This window comes from Odontesthes bonariensis, chromosome 16 (assembly GCF_027942865.1).
Source record: "Odontesthes bonariensis isolate fOdoBon6 chromosome 16, fOdoBon6.hap1, whole genome shotgun sequence".
NCBI lineage: Eukaryota > Metazoa > Chordata > Actinopteri > Atheriniformes > Atherinopsidae > Odontesthes > Odontesthes bonariensis.
The window spans coordinates 16,360,118-16,385,964 of NC_134521.1; the positions used below are offsets into that span (position 1 = coordinate 16,360,118).

At 40.8% G+C, this 25,847-nt stretch overlaps 1 protein-coding gene across 2 annotated transcripts in view; it reads left to right on the forward strand.

Annotated features, from left to right (window-relative positions):
* The window catches only part of spns2 (SPNS lysolipid transporter 2, sphingosine-1-phosphate), a 63,478-nt gene that overhangs the window by 17,179 nt on the left and 20,452 nt on the right, over window positions 1-25,847 (forward strand). For both annotated transcript variants that reach the window (XM_075486438.1, XM_075486437.1), the window contains exons 2-5: window positions 1,638-1,703; window positions 16,345-16,481; window positions 21,036-21,187; window positions 23,343-23,409. In XM_075486438.1, coding sequence (XP_075342553.1) covers window positions 1,638-1,703; window positions 16,345-16,481; window positions 21,036-21,187; window positions 23,343-23,409 — 422 coding nt within the window. The remainder of the gene's footprint in view (window positions 1-1,637; window positions 1,704-16,344; window positions 16,482-21,035; window positions 21,188-23,342; window positions 23,410-25,847) is intronic.

Below are 25,847 nucleotides of genomic sequence, written 5' to 3' on the forward strand. Positions count from 1 at the left end.
TGACATGTTTTTTCTTCATTTGTTTCTGATTGCTGGATGCCATATAACCTAAGCCCTCCTTTTATTGTAGTTTTCATTTGGACACAGAAGTTAACTAAACTTATAAAGATGATGTTCTGATTCTGATTTAACTTCGACTGGCTTTGGATTATGTCATGTCTTCGCAATACACTAACCACACTTTGTCCGATTTTCCTCCTTAAGTGAAACTGTTTATGGTTCAACTGAAACCAAGTGATGAGTTGCATGCATGCACATTTAGGTTAGGTCATTAGTTAAGAGGAAGAAGCGCCGTTAGTGTAATAGTTGAACAAATATGCTGACTGTAATGCGGGAATGTGAGCAGGTGGTTTGACTCAGCTTACAGGAATCTGACGTACCTGTCTCTGCATCGCACCAACTTTGAAGCACGCCGCCTCTATCTGTTGAAAACCACACGAAAAATGACAGTCATTTTGTACAGTAATGCAACTTGGCTGTAATCTTTCTTGTCACTATCCCTGACTCTACCAGGACATTCGGAAGTTACAGGGACTCAGATACACTAGTCTCATGGCCGGGTTATGGTGGTGAAGGTGGTCTGCTGGGAACAGGAGTTAAGCAGACAGACCAGAGGCAGGTAGCCTCTCAGCATGTTAGTCAAGTTTCTGTTTAATTTTTATGAGCTGGACCCAGCCTCAGTTGCACTACCAAGCACAGCACTTCTTGTTTGTATTGCAGGGGTTTATTTATAAATATAATTCCTTCCTTCTCTTCTTTTCAACTTGAAAATAAAACTTTTAAGCTCCTCAAGAGGATTTCATGAGACTTTCATGAGACTTGCTGCAACTTGTTTACTGATACTTTATATTGCAAGAGACCCATAAAGGGTTGTTGTTTACTCTGATCTTCTTCATCTTGATCTTCTTACGTTTATGATGTGTTAAAAAGTTTATGAAATTTCTTCTTGTAGTGAACAGAAATTATAATGTTGTGATGGGGAGATATTCAGTGGTTCACATGGCCTGGCCAGACATGCGGTGCTATTCATTAAAGGTATCTGTTTGTGGATTTATCTCATTCCTGCCCTGCAACGCTTGGGTTACAGTAACATGCCTGAAACATCTTCAAAGAACCTTCTGGTTTCTCACTGCGGTGAGATGTTAGAAGAGCATGTCTGCGTGAGTGGCGAGAGCCGGCTGATATATTGACTACACGCAGTCGGTTGTAGTGTCATCTGTTAAAAAGAAAAGGGTAAAAAAGGAAACTTACTGTGTCTCCGCTACCAGCCCCCAGCTGCTTGAAAGAGCCAGTGAGAATTTAATGATGGAGAAAGTGTGTGTGTTATGAAGTGATTTTGTCACAGAAAATGTGTTTAGCGATTTCATTCCAAGAATTGTTCATACATAACACCCAGAGGTGGAATCTGTGCAGCCTTTACTTTAGTTTAACGCTGTATGGCAGCCAACAGCGCACTTACTCGCTCTTCAGGGAATGACAGCCTCAGAGTACCGTCTTTCTATTATGCCCAGCTATCACAAGCCACAGAAGACTTTCATAGAGCCAAATTAATTAAGGTGTAAGTCAGATAAACCTCAGTGTGCCAGAGCCTGTGTGAATCCACATTTATGTTTTCCCTGTGCTTTTCCTGTTTGCAGGTGTTCTGCTTGACATCCAGCGGCATTTCAACGTATCTGACAGTGGAATCGGCTTGTTGCAAACAGGTAAATAGCCTTTAATCCCATAATTACACAGGCGAGCTCGACACCTGAGCATATTCTCTGTGTGCTGACAGTAATTTCTATTTAACTCGGAATATAAATGAATGGTGCAGTGAAAAAGCAGAGGTTGTTACCCCAGCTGCCTTCTGATCTCAGCCTTTGTAAAAGCTGTTAAAAACACACATGGCTGCCAGGTTTTTCAGTTTCTACACGCAAACAAAAAAGGGGTTTCTGACAAATTCATTAAGAGCTCAATTTACAGATGGTATGTATTATGATGTTCATTAAAATGATAAACCTGCTACTGGTTCGACTTATACCTTTAATCTTACTCCTCCCTGACATGAGGATTCCCTTAATTTTAGGATTAAAACAGAAACTATGTGAAGATTTCTCATATGAACACATTAAGTAGTCTCTGCTGTCTTGCCTCTAATTTCTATAAACCTGTTAAACCAAAACATAAAAAAGTCTTGTTGATCTAACAAATATTGAAAATGAAGCCTCTTGAGTTTCACTCAACACCACTGTATCACAGGCTGGCTCATGTTAGGGAGCAGCATTTCCTCACAGCAGCGTCAGCGGGCCGGTCAACACAGAGGAAAACACAGCCCCTGTATGTATGAATCCAGAGAGTCTGACGACTTTGGTTTGGGGCAGGGTTTCCTGCAGCATTCAGTACCCTAAATGAATTCACCTTTTAGGGAGAATACCTTGCAAAGCCCTGTTATTGGAGGACAGGACCGTTTGCGCTCAGACTCATTTAAACACCAACAAACTTGCACACAAAGTACCATTGAGGGTAAGCAGGCAGGTTTGGGTTTGTGGGGGGAAGAATACAGCCCAGTGTTTTCCTCTATTTCACTTGGTTTTCCTAAGCTTGCTTTGGTTGAGTGGTGGGTTAAGGGCAAAAATATCCAGCTGGAAAAAGAAATAGGTGTTGCCATTTCTGATGTGGTTTCAGGGAAGATGTTTGTTCACCTCCAAATCTAATTTCTACCAACACTAATCTGATTTTATGGTGAAAAACATATATTTCATATCTCTTTTTCATACTTTTTCTCATAGATTTTATTTGACTCTAGTAAGTGGGGCCTTTTTTTTCAGTCAGCGTGAAGCCTGCATAACTCAGTACTCACTCATCATGTGCAGGTGATGTCTGCTTCGACCTGCACGTGTGTCTGAACCTTTAACAAGAAACAGGAAACTGTTAACGGTGTTTGACTGTTAATTCTGTTTGCACTGGCTCATTACTTCGGTTATGCGCGCAGCCACTTTGCCACAGGTTCATGCACACTTAACAACACACAGAGTGTAGTCGACTTGCATATACACCTGATTTATCCTCTGCACGTTTGCATTTGCAGGCAGCGAAGAGGCCAGACTAAAAGAGTTTCTGTGTGTTTGGTTTCCTGGCTCTGTCATGGTCTGGACTCCACTTGGCCCCTGATACCCAGGCGATCTATTTCTCACACTGATCTGAGGAATGCTGGTGTCGGGGCTTTGAGCTGCGAGGGCGGGTGGGTGCAGACTGGGAGTTTAGGTGTGAAGAAGAGGTGAGGAGGATGACGTAATCTGAGTACTGGACGGGAGAGTCACAGCTCAGTGTGCTCCTGAATATGTTTACAGTTTGGACATCCGGTGTCCCTCACCCCCAACTTCCTTCTCTGGGGGGAACAGTCCCTGCCTCTGTGATCACCTGTGGACCACGCTTATTCTGCCTTTTCTCCTTCCTCTGCCCTGGCAGCTCTCATCCACCTGGGAACACAAACTGCCAACGTAGGTGTTTTACAGGCAGTGGGCGTTGTATGTGTGGAGGTTTTTGCTCATTCTCTGCTGCCAGGTCAAACTGACCACACACTGCAAGATCCAAGTGATAGAATAAACACAGGACTGATTTATTACCACTTCATGAAATTTAGAAAGGAATAGTGTCAACTCTTTTCCTTGGCTGTTGATGTGACCTATAGGAATGAGAAATTTCCCATATCCAGAGGCTACTGACAAATTGTTTGCTTTTAGGAAATACTATCCTTACCAAGCTCTGGAGAAACTCTTAGACCTACAGCATTTTATTTTTTGCTCCTACAGTACTATGCAAAAGTCTTGAGCCACCCATAATTTTTCATATAATTCCAGAAAAATAGGAAACAGGTGCAGCAATTTAGTGAAACTCTTTAACGCAGCCTGAACCGTTTTATTATTGCGATTTCTTTAAGTAGTCTTCAGGAATAGTTCTCCAGGCTTCTTGAAGGACATCCCAAAGCTCTTCTTTGGATGTCGGCTGCCTTTTGTTCGTTCTCTTGTCAACATGATCCCACACTGCTTCAATAATGTTGAGGTTGAGATCCTCTGGGGAGGATTCATCCCTCCATAAGGGGTGGCTCAAGTTCTTTGTACGATTTTCTCTCCACAACAGCATCAACATTTATGTTTTTAATTCAACTTTAGGCACGTGCTGGTGTTAACTGGGGTTTACTCACTGAGGAACAACACAAGGAAAATACCCTGTGGTGAGCTCAGCCTCCGCTGCACCAGTTATTTCTGTTATGTGGCAACACTGATGATTTCAAAAGCAGCTTACACAACTCAAATTGACTAGAGGTATGTGCTCATTCCTGTTGTACATGTGTGCGTTTGTGCACATGTGTCATTACTGCCTGAGGCTCTGACGTCTCATCCCTCTAATGGGTTGAAGTGTTCATAGCTTTCAGTCAGGTCAGCTTAGAGGCAGGCTGTTTGAGATTGGAGTTCTCCGGCCTTTTCCTTTGACAGGCTGAGGTGTTCTTACCTGAGCTCAGCAGACCCGTCAGAACACCAGGACAGCTTTAACTTGACTCTCCGACTGGAAATGACAGGTCCCGTGTGTGAATGGCCCTCAGGTAGTGGCTATATGAAGTGAGTGGCGTTCACACGGCTGTGAAGAGGCCTGAGGATACGGAGGGCAATGGAAGGTTAATGGAAGAGAGGAAGGGGGAGAAAGGCTCACCTGGATGGTATTACCTTTTAGTTCGGGAGGGAGTTTTTAGCCCTTTTGTTAACTAGACTGAGAAATCTGAGAGAACACTTTTTTTCCTCCTGGTAACATACTATCGTCATTGTGTTCAAGTGCTTCAAGGCAAATTTTTTTAAAAGTCAAAATGGGTTGAATTATCTCTCATAATGGAGGCTGGCATAATAATCATCCATAGGTGGTTAAGCATGGAAGCAGAGTTGTTGGGGTCAGTCTGGATGTACAGTGGACTGGTGGCTTAATCTGGAGCTTCTGGTCAAAACAGCTCGCAAACTGCCTATGTCTGTTCTGTGTGTGGCTGCCCACCTTGTCTGAAACACGAAACCAGCTCGCACACACATACACACTCCAACTGACAGGGTGTCAGTCTGCCTGCTAGCATGCTGAGCTGTAAGGAATGAGGCCATAGTTTCTCTGTGAGACTAATGGCTTCAGCTCTGCTAACACATTAGACTTATAATGAACACATTGAAGCTCTGAGCTTCAACCACAGGAAGTCTGCATCATGCTGCACTCGGACTGTGAGATGTGACCAAGAGTATGGTATAAGTTTATGGTCAGTGTCAGTCAACATCTCTAATGTATGCCTCTCTGATTTCCTTTCGCACAGTGGGAAGTTGAGCTATCAGTGCTTGATCAGCTGTTTTGGCCTGTCACAGCTGCTCTTATTTTGTCTCTTGCCCTCGATGGTATCCTTTGGTACCTCTCCCCTCTCTTTCAGCAGTTTGGCAGCTGTTCTTGCCTTGTTGTCGCTCCTGCTCACACCTTATAGGAGCTAGAGGCCAAAGGAGACATGAGGGGAGAAGAAAGAGCCACCTGTGACTTCTTCCCTTTGCTCTTGCATGGTAGCGTGGTTTAATATTCTCCAAAACTGATTCTCAAAGCTGAGTTATTACATTGCAATGGTGTTCAGCAGCCCCCTCTCCTGCTGCGACGAGAATAGAACGATGACCCGTTGATGCATTGCTGTTGCAGTGCTGTGCATCTATTCCTCCATCTCAGGTTGTTTTTATAGGCCATGTCTTCCAGGGAGGCAGCTGTTGGGTGATGATTGGCATCCTGTACCCCATCTCTGTCCCCTTCACTTCCTCTTGACTGACTAATAGGGCTCTAAATCCAAGCAGGCCTTTCAGGCCAATTTCGCGAGGATGTTGTCAAATATTTTACCTGTAAATGTTGTATCAGACCTTTAATTGCTTCTTATTTTTAAGCATGACAGAAGCTGCCCAAACAAATTGAAGGTATGATTAACAATGAGAACAAATGAGAGGTGGGATTGAGAATGAGAACAAATGAGAGGTGGGAGTTTTGTGTCACAAACACACAAATCTGGAAAAAGAGATTGCGATCAAGCATTTATTGCAACAAGAGTCTGTCTCAGTTTCTTTTTTCCTGATTCTCCAACAAAGATGAGAACTGATCGATTGTTGCTACAGCAGGTTGCTCCTCTCCTGCGGCTCTGAGTGACACCAACAGATCAATTAAGAACACACATTCCCCACCCCTCCTAGTGCTACACATGTGCTCCATTCATTTGTACTTCGTCCTGTCAAGGTCAGAGATAAAGCTGCCGCTTGCTCTGTTTTCGTTCGCTTTAAAAAGACCATGAATTTGTGTAAGATATATGTGCACGTTTGTATGTGACAGCTCCAGTTTTCATGTTCCATTAGTCCCAATACAAGGGTAGCATGCAAGAACGCAAACACAGACAAGCAGAGCACTCTGTCATTTCAGTTTGGACCTTGTCATTAAGTCGGCTGCTCCTGTAGTTACTGCAGGAAATGGTAGGAAAGAAAAACTCCTCACTGTGTCTCAAGTGCTGTGGATTTCAGCTCGGTGCCATCTCACCAGCCACAGGAAAGGAAACCAGTAAAGAAAATATCTGAATATTTTTCTTAATGCTGCAGTCTGGATGGCAGTTTGGAACTTAACAGAATTCCCATCTAGGTACCCCTTTTGTTTATCAGGAGAAGCAAGCTCCTTTCTTCATTCTGACCAGGTGTGTTTGCATGTGATATGTGCTGGTAATCTGCAAAAGATGAGGTTCCAATGCAGTCTTGCCAAGCGGGCTGGTATTTGTAGCAGCGTGTAATTCTCCCCAGCTGCAGCTCTCACATTGAGCAGGTAGTAGAAAGGTTTGCTGTGGCTGCAGTGACAAGCTATCAGCGCTCAGAGAGGCTGAAAGACTCAATGAAATAAGAAGGGAATTAAAGTAGCATTAAAGCAAGAAGAGCTCAGTGACAGGAATTAGATGCTGAGTTTGACACACAGTGCACGGGTATTTCCCAGGCTGCATATGCCAATTATTGAACAAACAGCCGTGCTGGTATTGCAGATATGTGAAATCCGAACTGAGGGGTTGTTTAGAGAATTAGCGGTGACCAGAAATGTGAGGAATGCAGAAATATTTGGGGCTCTACACGAAAGGGCAATCCAGGAGGCAGAAACGTGATGCATGAGAATGTCTGAGTTTCAGTGTGACACACTGGTCGGCTCTGGTGTCATAGTCACACCAAAGTTATGTGCTACACCCTCCAAAGGCAATCCTATAAATCATTAGTGGATAAAAGAAAACTGCCGCTCCTGCTGCACACCTGAACGAAAAAAACTACCCTCATGGGGCCCCGCTGGACACCCTTAGCTCAGCTAATGCCGGCAGGATTTCTCAAGATCAGAAAATTGGGAAACACTTGGGTTATTATCAATCTATAAACAGACATCAGCATGTGATCAGTAGGAAAAGTACAACATTTCATCACTGAAGTATTTCAGGTATCCATTTGCCGTCCAAACAGCATTAGCCAATCATCTCTGAGTGAGCATGCCAGTAAATAGTCCATACGGAAATGATAAGCGCTTTGGTTTAAATGCAGCCTTTAATCCACTTGGTTTTATTCAGCAGAACATCAATAGAACACTCTTTTTTTCAATTTTTTTTCCAATTTTTTTACTAAAGCTCAAGCCAAGCAGACAATGTAAACCCTCCTCCATATGAATATACAGTAGCTTTTTATGAGGCCAGTAACTCTCGTAAACAGGATTAGAGTTCGTGTTATATAGTAGAGATAGTGCAAACAGTTATTGGTCAAACAACTTGGTAAGTGTCAAGACTACAGTACAGTATAGATTAATCTTGTTATTCGAAGCTTTCTGTCACTGTAATTGCACATGAAGCATTGTTTAATTAAGAGGATGAATTTTAAACAAGATACTTGTACACTGAGAAGAAAGATTCTATCATTAGCTCAAATTAAATAGTTTGCTGAAGCTGTTGTTAAACTGATACTCTTCCTTTTCCTTCCATAATTATTTATATCGTACATTTACTTGGGAATATATCAGCTGTTCCCTGATATGTCACAAAACTTCAAGTACTTTATTGTGTACATGAATGTGCATGGCTGGCTTTAATCAGGACCCTTTTACAGACTGCAGGTTAGCTTCTCTGGCAAAGTACACAGAAGTGGACGTCCAATATTATGGAAAGATTCCTTCATTTTACCTTCTTTTGATCTTGTTTCAGTAGTTTTAAGCGCACATTGCTTTGGCCAGTTTAAATTAAAACATCTGTGCAACAGACCTCTGAGAAAGTTAAATATGGCTGGAGTGCCTGCTCTATTCTGTGTGTGATGACATCTTTGGCATGCAGGGCTGGGCTACCTGTTGTTATTCTCCAGCAAAGGCAGTGCTCTCCACACAGTGTGTGAACTAGTAATCTTAAAGGTATATCACTGTGGTTCTCACCTTATATTTGAATGACAAAAATATTTAGCATGAGTTAGGTGAGTCACTAGCTCTCTATGGTGACACACAGAGCTGTCAACCAAAAATAGCAACAACATAATCGCCTAGATTATTGGATTTATTTGTTTTTTTTTCCAAATATGCATATAGCCTTGTGAGGCACCACCTCTTACATAACTTCAGTAACAGTCTATCCTTCCCGTCTTTATAAAACTAGCTACTTAGCATTATCAGTATGACAAAAGAAGTAATATTATTCCGAACAGACAACTCAAATACCTCTAGTCACAGCAAGTGCAATGATGAAAAGGGCAGAGGCACAAAGGTGGAGGCGAGTCAACACACACGGAGGACGGCAGTTGTATTTATAGAAGCTGAGTGTTTGTGCGGCGTTAAGTGCTGACACCCAGACACACATCTCATCCACAGTGGACAGGTCAAAGTAACACTCAGCGGCGCTTTTTATGTGACCAAATGACAACGCCTTTTGCTGCAGACATGTACAAACCTGCAGAGAGAATCTGCCTCTCTGGTTCTTCTAATTTGGTCTCTGGCAGCTGACGGACATGCAGATTAGTCAAACTGGTGTCCCGTAGTAAGACGGCCTGTCCTGAATGTCAGGTTTCACAGCTGCAAGAGAGACGGTACCTTCAGACACTGTGGGAAATGTTCAGATCTCAAACAAACTTGGGGCAGTGAATGAAATGATATATGGGTAACAAGTGCTGTTGGACTGGATTTGTTTTGCCCTTTGTTCAGCTTCTACCTGCAATGCATGTGAATCTATTTTGCATTCTGTCGCAGCAGCATGACGAAAGTCTATCTTGTTTCATTTCTATGTTGAATAAAGAGCTGATTTATTTTCCAAGCAGGATCACTGACAAATTGCATTTATTTTAAAAGTTGAATCTGAGGCTTAGAGATCCTCCAAGAAGCACTTTCTGTGAACACCTGCACCGCTGAGGGATTAAGCCTGACTGTATTTACAGCACCTTTATCTTAACTTGCTCAGACTTAATCAGAGCAAATCAACATCAAAAGAAATGCGGATTATCGCACATCCAGCAAGATAAGCGGCTGAATGGCACTTTTTTTTTCTTGACTAAAGTAGGGGATCAAAAAGGCTGCTGAGCATTTGGCATCCCACAGCCGGATGTGGAGCCTCACAGGTGCTCTGTTCAGGGGAATCCTGTGTTTTATTGGGAAATGTCTCATTTCTCATTCTCATTGAATATCAATCACACACAAACACACACGCACACAACGTCTGTGTGTCTTCATCTCCTCCTAATGCACGATCCACACTGGCATTGAATCGTGGAGAGTGAGTCATCCCAAGAGGTATTGTTCTGCTGGTCAATCAAAGCGAGGGCTGGATGTCCGGTGTTTCTAGTCTCCCTCAGTGTGGCATGTGGTGGAGAGGAGTGTAGGTTCACGGGTTCTACGTGCAGCTTTTTCTGTTTTTTTTTCTCTCCAGTTTCTGAGCTGAGTTTTATCCAGTGATGAAGATGATGCATAATTAGACAAACTGAAAAGTACTCTTAGAATACACTTCAATTTAAAGAGGACTGCTGTGAATCTTGCTTTATTATTTATTAACAGGTTCATAAGGTGCGGCTAAAGCTGAGAAATAATACATTATGACGGGTGATGATAATGATGTCAAGACATACACAATACCATTTATAGATTTTATTTGAATCTAATTTCTTTCAGCTGTGAAGCTCCCCGATCGTATGTCTTCTCCTTTTACTTCTTGCTGCCCCTCCTGAATGAGTAAACAGGTACACGTCAACATTAACCTGTGACTAACGTCACTGTAAAATACAGTACTGTTATGCTTGTACCAGATACCAGACTTCATTGTCTCCATTATACCTGTAAATTGAGTCTGCTTTCAGAATTCTCACCGATTCACACAGTCCTCTTACGGGAATGTCCTAAGACTATGGAATGCAGCATCTCATTTGTAATTTGAAGGTCATCAGAACAGGTTTAGCACTCCTACATGAGATATGATTGAAACTGAAAATACATCTTACAGTATTCTTTGTTTGTCAGAAGTACAGAATTCAGGAGAGGTGCTCGAGTCAAAATCTTGGTGCAAAGAGAGAATATACCTGAAAAGAAGAAACAATGATTAAGTTATTAGTGCTCTAAAGAAGCTTTAAAATACAAAATCAGTTCTGTAAGAATGTTCTCAAAGAGTTCCCTGTAGTCAGAGAGGTGACATTACGCTGAATAGTTCAGACAACTTTGTATGGTCACAGTAAATCCTTCCTGAATTCTTCGGATTCTACTATAGCATTTACACTCGCACGTCTTTGACATTAATTAACGACACAACAGATTTCTTAACTTACGTTGCTTGTGTGGAATTTTCAATTACCCACGTCCTGAGAGGAAGTAAACAGTGGTTTTAAAAGGGTGGAATGTGTGTTTGTCAAGCTAATAGCAGGGAATATGTTACGTAAGCCTAATGATAAAGGCAGGATGTCAGGCAGAGCTGATACTGTAGAGCTTTGTTAAGTTCCAGTCTACAGTTGAGTCACTTTCCTCAGAGGTGCATGGCTATGCTGTGCCGTCATTGTCTCATAATAACACAAGATCCGAGCGAAATTTTTGGAATAACATTTCCTGGAAAACAACAAAAAACATTATCATTCATTGTGATGTTTTGTTTTCCATAAAGTAAAAAATGTATGATAAATGGTCAATATTGATGGGATAAGTAGTTTTGCTCTGATGGTTCTGAAGTGATAGCTAACCGTATTCATATTCAAGAGATATTTATTGTGTGCCACATCTGTATGCCACATCAAAATGGAAGAGTTACCCTTTTTTCAGGGTAAATTAGACATTTAAGATCTCAAAATGAGTTGCAACATCAAAAAAATTACATGCATATTTAAGGTTTTCCTATTAAGACTTGAAATTTGGTTGGTCTGGTGTGAGTTTTGGGTGTGACTTGCTGCCTGTGACAGCTTATTGTTAGTCAAGGTTTGTATGGAACCAGCTTGCCAAACACATCTTAAACACTCTAATGCAGCCATAACAGTCTATGTTAAGCTGTTGTTGTTTTATTATTTATCTTAGTATAATCCCATAAATAACCACAGCAGTAGCATTTATTTTAAACTATCTGGTCTCTCAAAATGAGTCATGAAGGAAGTAATTGTTTTAAGTATGATAGATGTCATTGTTTTGACCCTTGTGGGTTTGCAGCCCTCAGTAGAGGAGTAACACTTTATAGGCAGTATTTGCCTTGACAGGATAATTCCTGATAGCAGATGAACTTCCTTAAAGGTTGTACATCATAACAGTGTGCATCCGGTCTCAGTGACAGCAGGTGTTTTGGATCACTAAGATTACTTACAGGAAAGCAACAAAGTAAAGTGCAATGGAGAAATGCTGTATTTACTGTGTCTTGTCATATTTTTTCTCATACATGTTTTACTGAGGTGAGAACTAGACAGCCTCACCTGATCTCAGTCTATTTGTTGATTTCATCTACAAAGAATTTGTTTAGATTGAAACTAACTAATTCTCTGGAAGGATGTATCTTCTATCAGCTTAAAATAAACAAACTGACAACATCCCTCTTCCCTGTTGCCAAGTAATGAAATCACCATCATGTCTCTCTGTTGCAGTTCAAAGCAGGTTCTTTAAAAATGCTTATTTGGAAGTTGAATCCATCCCTGTACATTTTCACTTTAGATGTTTTTGATATTTGTTTTGCTGTATATTTGCCAAGTTCTGCAGCCTGGTACCAAAGAGTGGTGTTTTCTCTTTAGTATCATCATCTTTCCTTACACTGAAGATAAATCACGTGGAAAACTGATACATTAGTTTTTTTTTAATGAGTTTAAGTGGGCCGTCGAGACTTCACTTCAGTTGAATGTGCTGATATTGCTAAGATGTGATAATGTGCCTTAAGAAGATGGTCCATGTAATCAACAAGTTATTATTGATAAGACCCATTGACATAGGGATGGTTCCGTGGGATTTAGGCAATGACTTAAAATTGGCCACTTAAACATACTAGGACATGTGCTTTTTTCAAGCTGCTAAACAGTGACTGACAGCTGGTGGCGGATGATTGTGGACTTCTCCCTCATCTTATCTCCAGTGTACACAGCATCCCCCTTTATGTGTGCTTGTGCGTGTGAGCACGGATATCTTGAGCAGTGCTGTAGCTGCAGGCTGAGCTAGTAAAGATCTGGAGAACTGGATCTGCAGGGAGCAGTCATCAGAGTCATTTAGCGTTACACAGTAAACCTGCAGCACTTACTGCAGCTAAATAAATGCTCATGATGGAGGCTGCAGAGAGGGTGAGAAGAAGAGCAATGCATGCAACTAGAGGGAGAGCAGGGAGTTGTAGAAGTAGAGATGTGACATACTCATTTGGCGCAATGTAATCTGAGCGCCACTGACAACCCAAACTTCATGAATAATAAAGCAAATTAGATTTAAATTAGGTTTTAGGTTACATTTTTTTTAAATGAGATTTTGCCTTCCCGAAAATGACACAAAGAGGTCACACTGGATTTTACCAGGATGGGTGTTTCTTATAGAAGTAATTAAAGAGAAACTTGGAGACACTCAAAGTGCTGTTGATGGTAAAAATCAAACATTTGCTTTACATGTTTTGGTGTCTACAGCTTGTTTTGAAATGTATAAATAAGAATTACAGTCACGATGGTCATATTGTATTTCCTTATCATGCACACTATTAATTATGCAGTGCTGAATATATATTGTTTAATCTTTTTATTGGAAGAATAAAAACACTAATCAATATTCATCTATTCATCTGAAACAAAAGTGCTGTTGGATGTGTTCTTATGTCCCTTTTGCTGCTCCTTTTTTAGCCTTACCTTTTTTTTAATGTAAACATCTTTTACAGTATCTTTTTGTCTTTTTTTTCAGATCTATAAAGAAATATAACAAAACTTTAGACTCTCACAGCATTGGTCTATTGTTATACATAGTCCTAAATGCACATTATCATGGTTTACTAATGATAAATATAGCACAGTGCACAAGTGCCCAGCTGCATGCTTAAAGTTATTTAATTGAATACCTTCAACAAAGTGATATAAAAAGATTTTACTATTATATTAAATAACAATTGCTAAAAAAAAAAAGAGGGGGGGGGGTTCTAAAAAGCATTGTTTATTTTTTTTCCTTTTATCATTCCAGAATATCGCATGTTCAAAACTACAGTTATGCTATAATCTGATTATTGTCCCTTATCCTGTGAGTTGGCCTCAGCAGCTGTGGGGCAGTGATGTTGTATCTTATATAACACCCCCCACCTCGTTTACTCCCTCTCATCTCTAGAGGAGGAAGAGAAAAGTCTGTCCTCTGTATGTTTATGCCGATGATGTGTCAAAACACTCGAGCCTTCCTCCCCGACTTCCCTCACTGCTGTCGAGGGTAACATTTCTGCCCTTTCTCCTCTGCAAAGGCACAAAACTCCGCTTGAGAGCATAAAATATTCAGGTCTGTTTAGGCTGGCCCTCCTTATGCACATTGCAGGCATGCAAACTTGCCACCTTTCGGCGAAATTCGCCGTTTTGAAATCAAAATGGGTCATTCTTCTGAATCGCGTAGATCCGAGGAGAAAAAAAAATGGGGGGGGGGGGGGGGTGGGGGGGGGGTGAGCATGTCAACTAGCGAGTGGAACTGTGAACCTCAAAACTACACTAGACCTATCACCGCCGCTCTCTTCTCGTGACAACAAATGACTGACAAGAGTGGCGTGTGAGAGAAGCACTATCACCAATCAGAAGTGAGGAGGGCGAACCCCTATTTCCCCCCCCCCCCCCCGGACCCCAATTCCCCCCCCCCCAATTCCCCCGGACCCCACACGGTGGAAATTGCGACAAGGACAGGTAGGGATTAATGTTCACAGTTAACTTCTGAAGCTAAAATGCTACAATTTGACTGATGTCCTGAAATAGTCTTCATAACGAATTGTGTCGTTAGATCAATTAATGTGCTTTTAATAGTGTCTTTAATACAAGTGTCAGCTAAATGTCTTGATAACAGACTTGAAATAGTCTACAATTCCTCGATATTTCACCGCCTCACAGAACGCTGTTTGTGTTAGTGCTACTCGAGGTAACTGTAGAGTGGCTAACTAGCGCCTCCAACACAAGTTCAGGGCTTTGCTAATACTTTTAGCCAATGTCAATGGAGACCTTAATTGTCGCCGGACTTGGCTTTTTAACGAGGTATGCCCCTTCATAATACCCTCCGATAATCACGGAAAGGGAACATTTTGCCCATTTGAGGAGGTCGTTTCATTCGTCGTGAGTTTATCAATGCAGAGTCCGGAGAGCTCTGCCACAGGTCGTATTTGAGAGTGCGACCCCCATCCCCTCGCTGTTTGCCCACACCCCCGTTGATGATGACAGCCTACAGGTGCACTCGTGTTCATCCAGTATGATGCACCATCAATCGAAGTTAAAAGGGGCACAATGTAGGATTACGTAGTGCTCGTGGCATGCATGTCTCAAAATTTACAGTGTCATGAAAAAATGCCGTTTAACTAAGCTTGCCGCGAGAATGTTTTTCATGTTAGAGTGCCAGCTGTCGATACAAATTTGTCTCTGGCGGTACGTCAAGTGAATTGCTGATATAAGTTTTTCCCGTGGAGCTCGTTTGGCTCGGCATGCCAAACGTTCACTTTCATGGTTTAATGACAGCGGACCGCGAAAGTGGTCGGGAGAGTTATCGTTCAGGCTAGTACTAAGCATAGGCTGTCTTGGGGCAGTAATTAATTAAACTTTTAATCCTACATACTTGTAGTATCCATTTAAGGACCATGGGACTAACTTTTTCGTTAAATTTAATGTAATTAAATGTATGATACTACAGTTAAATGCTTTTGAAGACCTGTGATGTTATATATCAAACACATAATAGTACAGTAAATGCAATTGATAGGCCTACTGTACCTATAAATTCATCTTTATGCTGCACAGCTGTTCTCTACTTAATGCAAATGGGACATATTGTATATTTTATAATATATATTTTGTATAATTTACAACTTAATGCGTCTCATGTTTCCGCTTTTCCGCGCGTGCCGTGTGTCCGTGTACCCTTGTCACCTTTTTCACCCCTGACCAGTTTGCATGCCTGACATTGACTAAAAGCCCCAAGAAAGAGGCCTTGTTGTCCAGTCAGCAGTGGAGCAATTAGGGATACATATTTTAAAGCACTTGTGTTAGTTTTACTGAGACATAAGTTCACTTGTAAGAATCAAGAATTATTTATGGCCATAAGGCCACTGAGGTAAACTTTCTGGAAGAATTAGCACTGGTGTGGGATGTATCGCTTTAAATTGTTTTGGAACTGGTTAGTTTAATTATATTTCCAGCTGTGATACATTAAACCCTGACACGTCGGTATATTTATCTTCCTCACCGACTCTTTTTTTAGGTTGTCTCTTTTTCTCTCCATCTGACTCTCTGAAGGGCTACTGTATGACTGTATGGGGCTGTAGTTCAACAGGTAGATTTTCCTGCTCTGGAGTTATAAATTTGCATCTCCCTCTTCAACAGTTTTCCTCACAAACAGAACCATGTGCAAATTTTCTTATCAGTGCTTTATCATCAGTGCTGTAATTGAGATACGATATTCTCCTTAGCAGTCAGAGTTGAGTGCGGCCGTCCTCTGGCAGACCTTCTCTGTGTCTCTGGCAAACTGCTAGCTCACAGTTGATCAGGACAGGTCATGACTTAATGAGTGATCCAGGGAGCTGAAATAGTTGGCTCAGCCCTGCTAAAAAACACTTTCAAAGCAAACTATTACATGTAATTTTCTGTCCATATACTTTAACCAATGTAACGCTTTCTCATTTTTTTCCTTCCACAGTCTTCATCTGTAGCTTCATGGTGGCAGCTCCCATCTTTGGTTACCTGGGCGACCGCTTCAACAGAAAGGTCATCCTGAGCTTTGGCATTTTCTTCTGGTCCATTGTTACTCTGTCAAGCTCGTTCATCAGTAAAGAGGTACGGCATAGCTCTTGCTCTCACGGATACTGTCGGACAGTGGCAGCACTGGAGCTCCAGTGGTATTCCATTAGGTTCCCTCCCTTACACTGACAAGCTAATTAGTCAGTTATGATCTGGATATGCTTGGTGTTAAGGCAAGTGAAATGAAATGACACGCTCGTTAAGTCAGACACCCGCTTTGCCTTTGTAGACATTCTTTATGTCTCCTACCCTCCCCTCATTTTTCTCCCTCTCTGGCTACCAGCCAATCAACTAATGAAGACCCATGCCTCACACTTGTCTCAATTACAATACTTAACAGAATAAGACTGTCGTTTCACTGCCCCCAAGCATGTGGATTTAGACTTGATATCTCTAAAAGCCTCGATGTGTTTGGAGTTGAAAGAGTCAGATTATTCCTGGTGGTGATGATGTGGGGGAAGGGATAGCCTGCTGAGAGCAGACATCATATTCCAGTAAATGGCTGTGTTCATGGACATGTGCATGTTTATAGGCATGTCAGGGGAACCCTGTTATACAGACCTGATGGGCATTTCAAGTCAAGATTCAGCAGACTAAGAAATTGGGTCACATGGAAAGAATATGTGGCATTAAAAGCTGTTTGTTAAATTTATGCATTACAGGATGTATATGCAAAGCAGTATCATGGAGCCATGTTTCTAGTCAGCAGGCCATGACTCTTTAGAGCTGTGTAAAGGAGTGACAGCTCAGAGATGTCAATGGTCTCAGGAGGGCATCATTTGACTTAAATCCTCTACAGACCCATCTGCTGGGAGTTCAAGATTGCAGCAACTTGCCAAAGCAAGCAATACATTCCAGCTGCTTATGGATAAGCTGTAGTTAAAGGCCTCCCTCTGACAAATGTCACAAAGGATACTGATTGTTAATGAGGGCAAGAGGAATGCTCCTCAGGAGCAGCTTTGCTCCACACTTCCACCCTTAAGACATGCTCGTGATTGTGCCAGTCAAATAAGATAAAAGTATTTGGTTGTTATGTAATAGCACTACGGCACTGTCGCCATGAGAGATGAAAGACATGCAATGTAATGAAATGTTAATGACCATTTACAACTGACTCCGATCATTACACATTTAACACTCTGTGGAGCGTTTTGGATTTGGATTTGCAGCAGATCTTATGTAACAGAATCCACCTCTGTCACAGTGTGGAGCTGCATGATTTTTTTCTGCAGGACCACAAAAGATCATCTTCATAAAGTGATCATTTTTCAGTCATTTAAAAAGACATCAGTGGCTGTATTTGGCTTAGTACTTCTGCCTTGTAGTGCAAAAAACTGCACCTGTCAGTTACCGTAAATTAATTACAATATTTACCTTTTACCCTCCAATGTCATCTTCTCATGGAGTTAAAAGCATGACTCATTTAATTTCGTCTCATCTCATAAATATAAAAAAGAAGGACAATGAGAACTGTTGTAATAAGGCTTGGGCAGATAGATTGTTGATCTTTTATTTTTTCAAGGGCAATTCATATTTTTGATAGCTACCATCAGTGACAGGAAGGTAGAAGTCCGTGTTTAGCAAACAGAAACAAGTTCACTTGGAGGGCATTCAGACAAAACAAAAGGGATCAAGCACAAAGCTCAGTCAAAGTGTCCACACTGAGCACGATGCAAGTGAGCAGGAGGGCAGAGAAGATCAAATGATGCAACTGGCAGTAAAGCAGGCAGGTGGGGGTGCCTAGCAGTGGGACGCGGGGAAACAGGCAGAAAAGAGAAAAAACTGACAAACTGTGTCTGCACACAGTCGATGGGTGCAGGTTCATCTCTACTCTTCCAGATGTTTCATTTAATGGAGATTGGAACACATAGTAAAACCTATTAGACTAAAATAAAATGAATTATCTATTAACAATAAACAACTGCTTTTTTTTATTGATTTCAAAACAGCCAGTGCTGCTGCATCCTTGATTCTTGACTCGTGAAAAAAAGAAGTGAAGAAGTGTCATTTGATGACAAATGTTAATTCAAAGTATATCTGAAGAAATGTGTGAAGCGTCAGATTTCACCCTCTGGTCAAAAAATCCCTAATCAGTGATCACCCTGTTATAGCTGAGGGATGTAGGACTCAGAAGTAGGAAACAGGAAGGATGAAAGCAAAAAGGTACATTTATTGGGAGAGCAAGGGTCAAAACCTGCTAGTCAGCATGTCAAGAGCCCAGGAACAAAATAAGGATCAAATATCCAAAAGCAATCAACAACAACAGGTGTGAAGCAAATGCAGGAAGCAAGCTAAATAAAATGCATATGGGAGAAATAATTTAAAAATAACAGGAAGTGAACAAAAAGCAGACTAAAAATAGAAATAACAGACAATTTATACACCAATTAATGTCCTGCTGAATAAATATCAGTGCTCTCCGTGTGCTGAGACGAAAACGTCTTTTCTATTTTATAAATGTGATGATTATTGACAGGATTTAACTTTTTGTTTTTAAGCTGCTAGGTGAAAAGCGTAACATATGTAATCTGGTAGCCTGTCTGCTTAACCTCTCCCTGAATAGCATACTAATATTTGAATTTAGCTCAGTTTGCCTACAAATAGAGGAAAAAAACTGTTGCAATGCTGTTGCTTTTCCTGAACCTCTCTTTTATCTCTTTGTAGTCTTCAATCTGCTCTTAAAATTTCTAAACCATAAGTTTGTGGTGTTTTTTTGGTGTTGCTGCTTGGATCTTTTTTGGCCTTTTCAGCCCTACTGTCGTTTCTGTTCCTAACGGTGATGATAGCCTGGTGGTGACCACTCAAACAAAAAAAGCTACCATCATGCTCCCACTAAACGGCAGGCCACCGGAGGAAGAAAATAGACTGTGTGTGAATCATTTTAAGCTGTGTGACAAACATGCAGCTACAGCAGTGAAAGCTCTGTTGGGGATCAGTCATAAACACAAAAGTTCAAACATTCTCATACTAAACTAAATGCTGAAAAAAGAGTGCAGGAAACCTGTGGGCATTTATCGTTGAAAAATATACGGGTGAGCACCACATCACAGGCGTTTTGGGGTGTGGGGGTTGAATCCCTTGAGTGTCATCTTACAGAGAGGTGTGTATGGTGTAGTCTGTGTGTGAATGACCTCATGACATATTGTCCAATCTACTGACACAGAACCTGAGGTGACTGCAGAGAGGTCAGGTCAGTCCTGGGGTTTATATGTTAGCTCTGCTTCTCCGACCCCTTCATGAATTCCTTTTTGTACATGGTGATATTATCACATTCTCACAATGATCCTTCATGTCTTACGGGGGGGGACTAAGAAGATAATATTAATATATATCAATGTGTAAAGATTTTTGAACATATGAAAAGCTGTGAGACTTTATTGCCACACCGGCAAGTTTTCTCACTGGGCTAACAGACAGAATGCAGTTTCATAGTCAGCATTTGCAATTTGCATCATTGCATTGTGTGGGGGAACTAGATTTCTTTGCAGGTTCACAAGCAGTCACGCAAGCCCATATCTAGTGAGTAGTGGTTGCCATGGAAACAGTTAACAATCCGGGCTGCCTTGACCAGAAAGCCTTTAAGCGATTCACTTTTTCTGTAATCACGAAATGAATATCTGTTATTATCTGAGGATAACATGCCATGGTAATTTGTTAAATCTATATTAGTAACAATTGTTCAAACTAAATTATTTTTTAGCAGATTTGAATGCATATATTTCACAAATATGATTTGTTCATTTTCTTTTAAGCTGATCAGGATGACCCCCAGCAATATTTTGGATCAAAACAAATCTAGTGTTGATACTTTTTCTGCCCAAGCAACAATATCAGAGGGATATGATATGTGAAAGTAATTTATTCTAATTTATCTGCCATTTATTGTTCAAGCCATACATTTATTTGCGTATCCAGTGTGTGGTAGATGAAGATATCAGAAAACGTGTGTCTACGAGTACTTTGTACATTTTCATCCACTTCAGCACACATTGTTGTTTAGTCAGCACTTTAATAGATTACACGTTGTGATTGTACAACCTCCAGATTGGCAACGCAGTAATTCAGCCCCATAAGCAGGCTTTTGAATCAAGGGCTGATAACAAGCTGGATGGTTACTCTCCTCTTTAGTCCAGAGGATGCCGTGTCCAGGATATCCAAAAAGTATTCAAAATTTTCATCCATCTGATCACAGAAGAGTTTTCCTCAGTTTATTGAAGATGAAATAATATTTTTCACAAAATAGTAAAATGTCTCACTTTTAACATTTAATGTTATCTATCTTCTTCTGCAAATAAAATATCATTTGATATCAGATTCAAAATCAATGCATTCTATTTTCATTCACATTTTAAATTGTAAATATATTTAGTTTTGTGTGCAAAAATCCTAAGGAACAAAGGGAGAGCTTAGATGGTTTTAGTTTCCCAAACTGAAAATGATATATGAAAAAAAGGCAGATGAACAAAAAGACTTCTCAACAATGTGAAAGATAGCTGGGTTGACACTGTGTTCTGAGAACAAGTTTACCTGCAGAGCTTTTGATCTTAATGTCTGTTTTCCTTTCTCTTTGTTTCTCGCTTTTCTCTGCAGTACTATTGGCTATTTGTGCTCTCCAGAGGACTGGTGGGCATCGGAGAGTCCAGCTACTCCTCCATCTCTCCCACCATCATCGGAGACCTGTTCACCAATAACAGCCGCACCATGATGCTCTCTGTCTTCTACCTGGCCATCCCCCTTGGAAGGTAAAAGGCAGACAGATCTTGTTGGCAGACAACAAGATATAAATTGTTTGTTTATTGCACTTTATCTCGGTGGTTATCATAAATTATTTCAACATTTGATCTATTGTAACTGTTACTTCGATCTATAATTAAAAGAAAATAGGAATTTAAACATAGACCATTAGAAATTTCCTCACAGATCAAAGGGTCTGCCTCCGTTTTTTTAAAGCAACCTCACTATGGTACTCTCAGACAGGAAAGCAGAACTGGGTGGGAGGCTTTTTCTGAGCTGTGGTATGGGGGTGTGGGAGCAGGAGGTATTATCGAGCTCAAATCCCCAGCCTTTTCAGTTCATTCAATCAGAAAAAAGGCCACGGGGAGAAAAAAAACAAAGACAAATAATGAAAGATGAATGTAGCTGTGGATGCATTGTAGGAGTCACTTGAGGTTTATCGTTTTATACGGTGCTCAATAGCATGTGCCTGAGCTGCTGCATGCTGCCTGTTTTCCATTTTCTGCATGCACATGAACTCACTGAGGAGCTTTATACTGTCCAACACTGTAAAAACTAACGTCACATTAAATGTCTGTAATTATATAACCTGTCACTTTATATTGTTTCAAAGGAAAATGCAGTGATAAGTTGTTATATAAGCAGTTTGGTCCTCTAATCATATCAGTTTTTTTTACGTCAGATCGGAGACAGTTAATGAGGGTTGGAAACACAATGTTGACCTTTGAGAGGTGGTGTTGTGACTTGCCAAAATGTTTGGGTCACTATAAACTGCCCAGCGACACAGACAATAGAAGGTGAAAGAGTGGGCCTCAGTAAAGTGCAGTCAAACATCCTATCCAGTCTCCCACTTGTTTGTCTTTACTGAGGTTGTTATGACCATTTTCCAGGAAGTGCCCTCGGAAATTAGAGCAGGTTCACAGCAAATTGGGCCTACTGTCAATTTTACAATTTTACAATCTTACAATTTTTCCCTTTTTTTTCAAATTTGGCTCCACAGACGTGTTTGTGAGGCATGCTGGTGCTGGGTGTGTGTGTATTTTTAAAGAACGAGTTTTATTGCCAGTGTTGAACTTTCCAAACCCACTCTGGATAAACTCTGATAAGATTAGCTGTTCGTCACTCACTGGAAATATCAAGCTGACAGGATATGTTTATACTGCATTATTATTTTTGGAGAGCTAACCATAGAGGCACTGTTCTCCTTTTTGCTGTGACTGTGTGCAAAACCAGTTGAGCATGTTCAGCAGCCAGTACAGATAAGAATTGACTGTAAAGTTTACATTTGATCAGTAATCCATCTTGCACTTTTATTCTAATGGAAAACAATGTTCTCTGGCCAGAGGCTCTGCATGTAAAGACAAACAGGTTTAAAGAAATCTCAGAAATCAGGAAGTCTCATTGGCTTTTACTGAACAATTCCAGTGAAGAGATTGAAAAGAAGCTGAAATGATGGTAAAAAAAAAAAAACAACAACACTGGATTTGGATGCAAATTGTACATCTTTTAAAGACACAAACACATCTTAGACTAGACTGTGGTGTTAGGCCAATCTTACTTCGGGATTATTTGAATGCAGAAAGACAGTTTGATGACGTGTGGCTTATTTTAAACCAATGCAGGTAGTCATCTTTCCCCGAGACTTACAGGAAGCAATGAGTCAGGTTTTCATGAGAACAAAGTAAAGTCTTATGATTGTATCAGAGCGTATGACTGTCTTTTATCTGCTCTGATCTATCAACATTTCACTGCTATTTCTTTTTTAGGAAATAGCTCAGTAATATGCATTAATATGCATTAAAAAAAAATTATATTGTGACAGCACAGCCTGTTGCACGACAACCCTTTTCGCACTGTGCAGTGTTCTCTTGTCTCAGGCGGTACAGACTTTGTAATTTGTGATTGCGTGCACAGACCGCTTATCTACAAACAAACAAACTAGTCAGGCTGCTACTGGTGCTTTGATCACTAACATGTCATAAGTTTTATATCACAAATACCCAAACACTCAACACAGCTTTGATCAGACCACAAACAGGATGTGGGTGGTGCTTAAGTGATGGAAAGGACAGACTCACCAACCATCTATATATAATGCACCCTTATAAACTTTAGTGCAGCAGTTTTGTGTTACTTACATGCAATTTTTGTGTCTGTCTGCAGTGGTTTGGGTTACATCCTCGGCTCCAGTGCCAAGGACGCTGCAGAAGACTGGCACTGGGCATTAAGGGTAAGATTATCATCAGAAGCAGCCTCCAAGCATGCACACAAAATGGGGTCATTGTTTTTGCTGTTATTTTAGTTGATCTTGAAGAAATATTAAATGTATTTTCCAGGCATTGAGTATTTGGGGAGAAGCTAAACTAAGACACCACTGCAAGTAAACTTAATAAATAATGTGCAAAGCCTCACTGTAGGACAGTGATTAAGGCAGGAGCAAGGTTTCCATTTGTCCTGGTACAAAGACATGTTGGTTTATCAAAGGTGCTCATAGAGCATTAAGCTAGGTCCCTTTCAATTAAAGGCTAATTTCAATTCTCAAAAGAAATCCATATGTTTAAATTGTTGGAAAAAAACAACAACCATTAGTAGCATTCTTTTTTGTGCTAGCACACTTACTGCATACTTGGGAGGAAACTGCTGTTAAATTAGCAGCATAAATCCTAGTTGTTGTACCTCGTTTTTTTACTGGAAATCCACTGAGAACTCGAGAAAAAATTTTTGCAAGTGTACTGCTCTATAAGGCATACCAGCCATGATGGGAAAGAGCAATGAAAGGCCTTACAGGACACCCCAGGAGCTGTTGGCTTCAGCTTTGGCTTTTAAAATCCTTAAAACAAATTATGACCCTGTGCCTCTTACGAACCGACTGACATTTAAAGGAAGGCATTAAACATTCTCTGAGCGTGTCTCGATGGAAAAGAATCTTGGACGTGAGTGCTTGCTGAACAGGAAGAGCGTTAAAAAACACAAACAACAGGGGGGCAGTTTGCTTCAAACCAGCCACAATGACATTCCGATAAAACAATTTCAAAGCCAATTAATCACCGGTGTGGCATGCAGAGGAAAACAAATACCAAGACATGAAACGGGTTCTGCATGACAGTATCCTGTTTTAACGAAAATAATAAAAAAAAAAACACTGCACTGTTTCCGCTTGTTTTTGCCCGTCATGTTCCAGCTAGCTTCCTGAAAATGTCAATGGAGTAAGGTAACAAGGGACATCCAAAGAATTGAGTAGCAGGAAAGGACATTAGCTAATTTGTTTGATTGCCTACCATCTCCACAGGAAGTGTCTAATGGGCCTAGTGGGAGTTTGAGGTCAGAGGTCACAGACTCCTGTGAATGCAAAAACAGCTCATATTTATTTCCACTTCAGTGAGATGAGATGAGCTTCCATTGCGTTCCCTTGCATTAAAACATTATTGCATGATTCTGATGTTGGTTCAGTTAAAGGATAAGACCGGTTTTTTGACATTGGGCCCTTGATTTCACATTATAACATGATGTTCTACTCACCCCTGCTTGTTGTTGGTCATTTGGAGCTGTTCCGAAGATATTCGCGAGGCGTCTGGCTGCTCTCTTGAGATATTCGGCCATGAAACGGTTTCCTATGGGCAAGCTTATACAGGCACAAACTATGCTGTTTATAATTTATTAATTACTCTACACTAGCACTGATAACGTGGAGGTACGTCGCTTACTTAAAAAAATCCGGGTTACTAATTTTGAATTTTAGCCGAATGAATAAATAGGCAGCAGGTCTGTGGGCTGTCTGTGGCAGTAGCACGATGAGGACGTCAGTAACACCCACTTTACGACAAAAAAAATCAAAATTACAATAACCCGGATTTTTTTAAGTAAGCGACGCACCTCCACGTTATCAGTGCTAGTGTAGAGTAATTAATAAATTATAAACAGCATAGTTTGTGCCTGTATAAGCTTGCCCATAGGAAACCGTTTCATGGCCGAATATCTCAAGAGAGCAGCCAGACGCCTCGCGAATATCTTCGGAACAGCTCCAAATGACCAACAACAAGCAGGGGTGAGTAGAACATCATGTTATATTGTGAAATCAAGGGCCCAATGTCAAAAAAACGATCTTATCCTTTAAGAACAAGCAGAAGACTGCAAATTACACAATGTAGGAAAGAGAGCAGTGAACGTTGGTGTAATCCTCACACTTGTGAGACCAGAACCACGGTATTGAGCCACATTATGAGCCACATCAGACTCAGAATTACTCCCACAATGAATAACACAAAGGACACACTCACAAAAATCCATATACATAGCCTCACATGTTCATATTTTACATTACTAGTGCTTTTGCTTATAAATGGGCTTTTATGCACAACAAAACACAATAATATGATTAGTTTCCCCTGACATATCACATTTATTTTGCTTTTGTGCATAATTTGTATTACTCGAACAAATGCTCTCGAACAGATCCCATCCGGTCTTTGTCTTTGGATCGCCCACGCGTATACTCACAGGTGCAAAACTTGCAGCCACATAAGCCATAAAAGATGATAATGCACATAATAGCAGCTTTGAGGTTTTCACCTGTTCACAAAGCAGCTTGAAGCCTGAAAGCTCCTTTAGTCTCTTGTATGCTTATACACACAGGCAAGCCCACACCCACACACACACACACACACACAC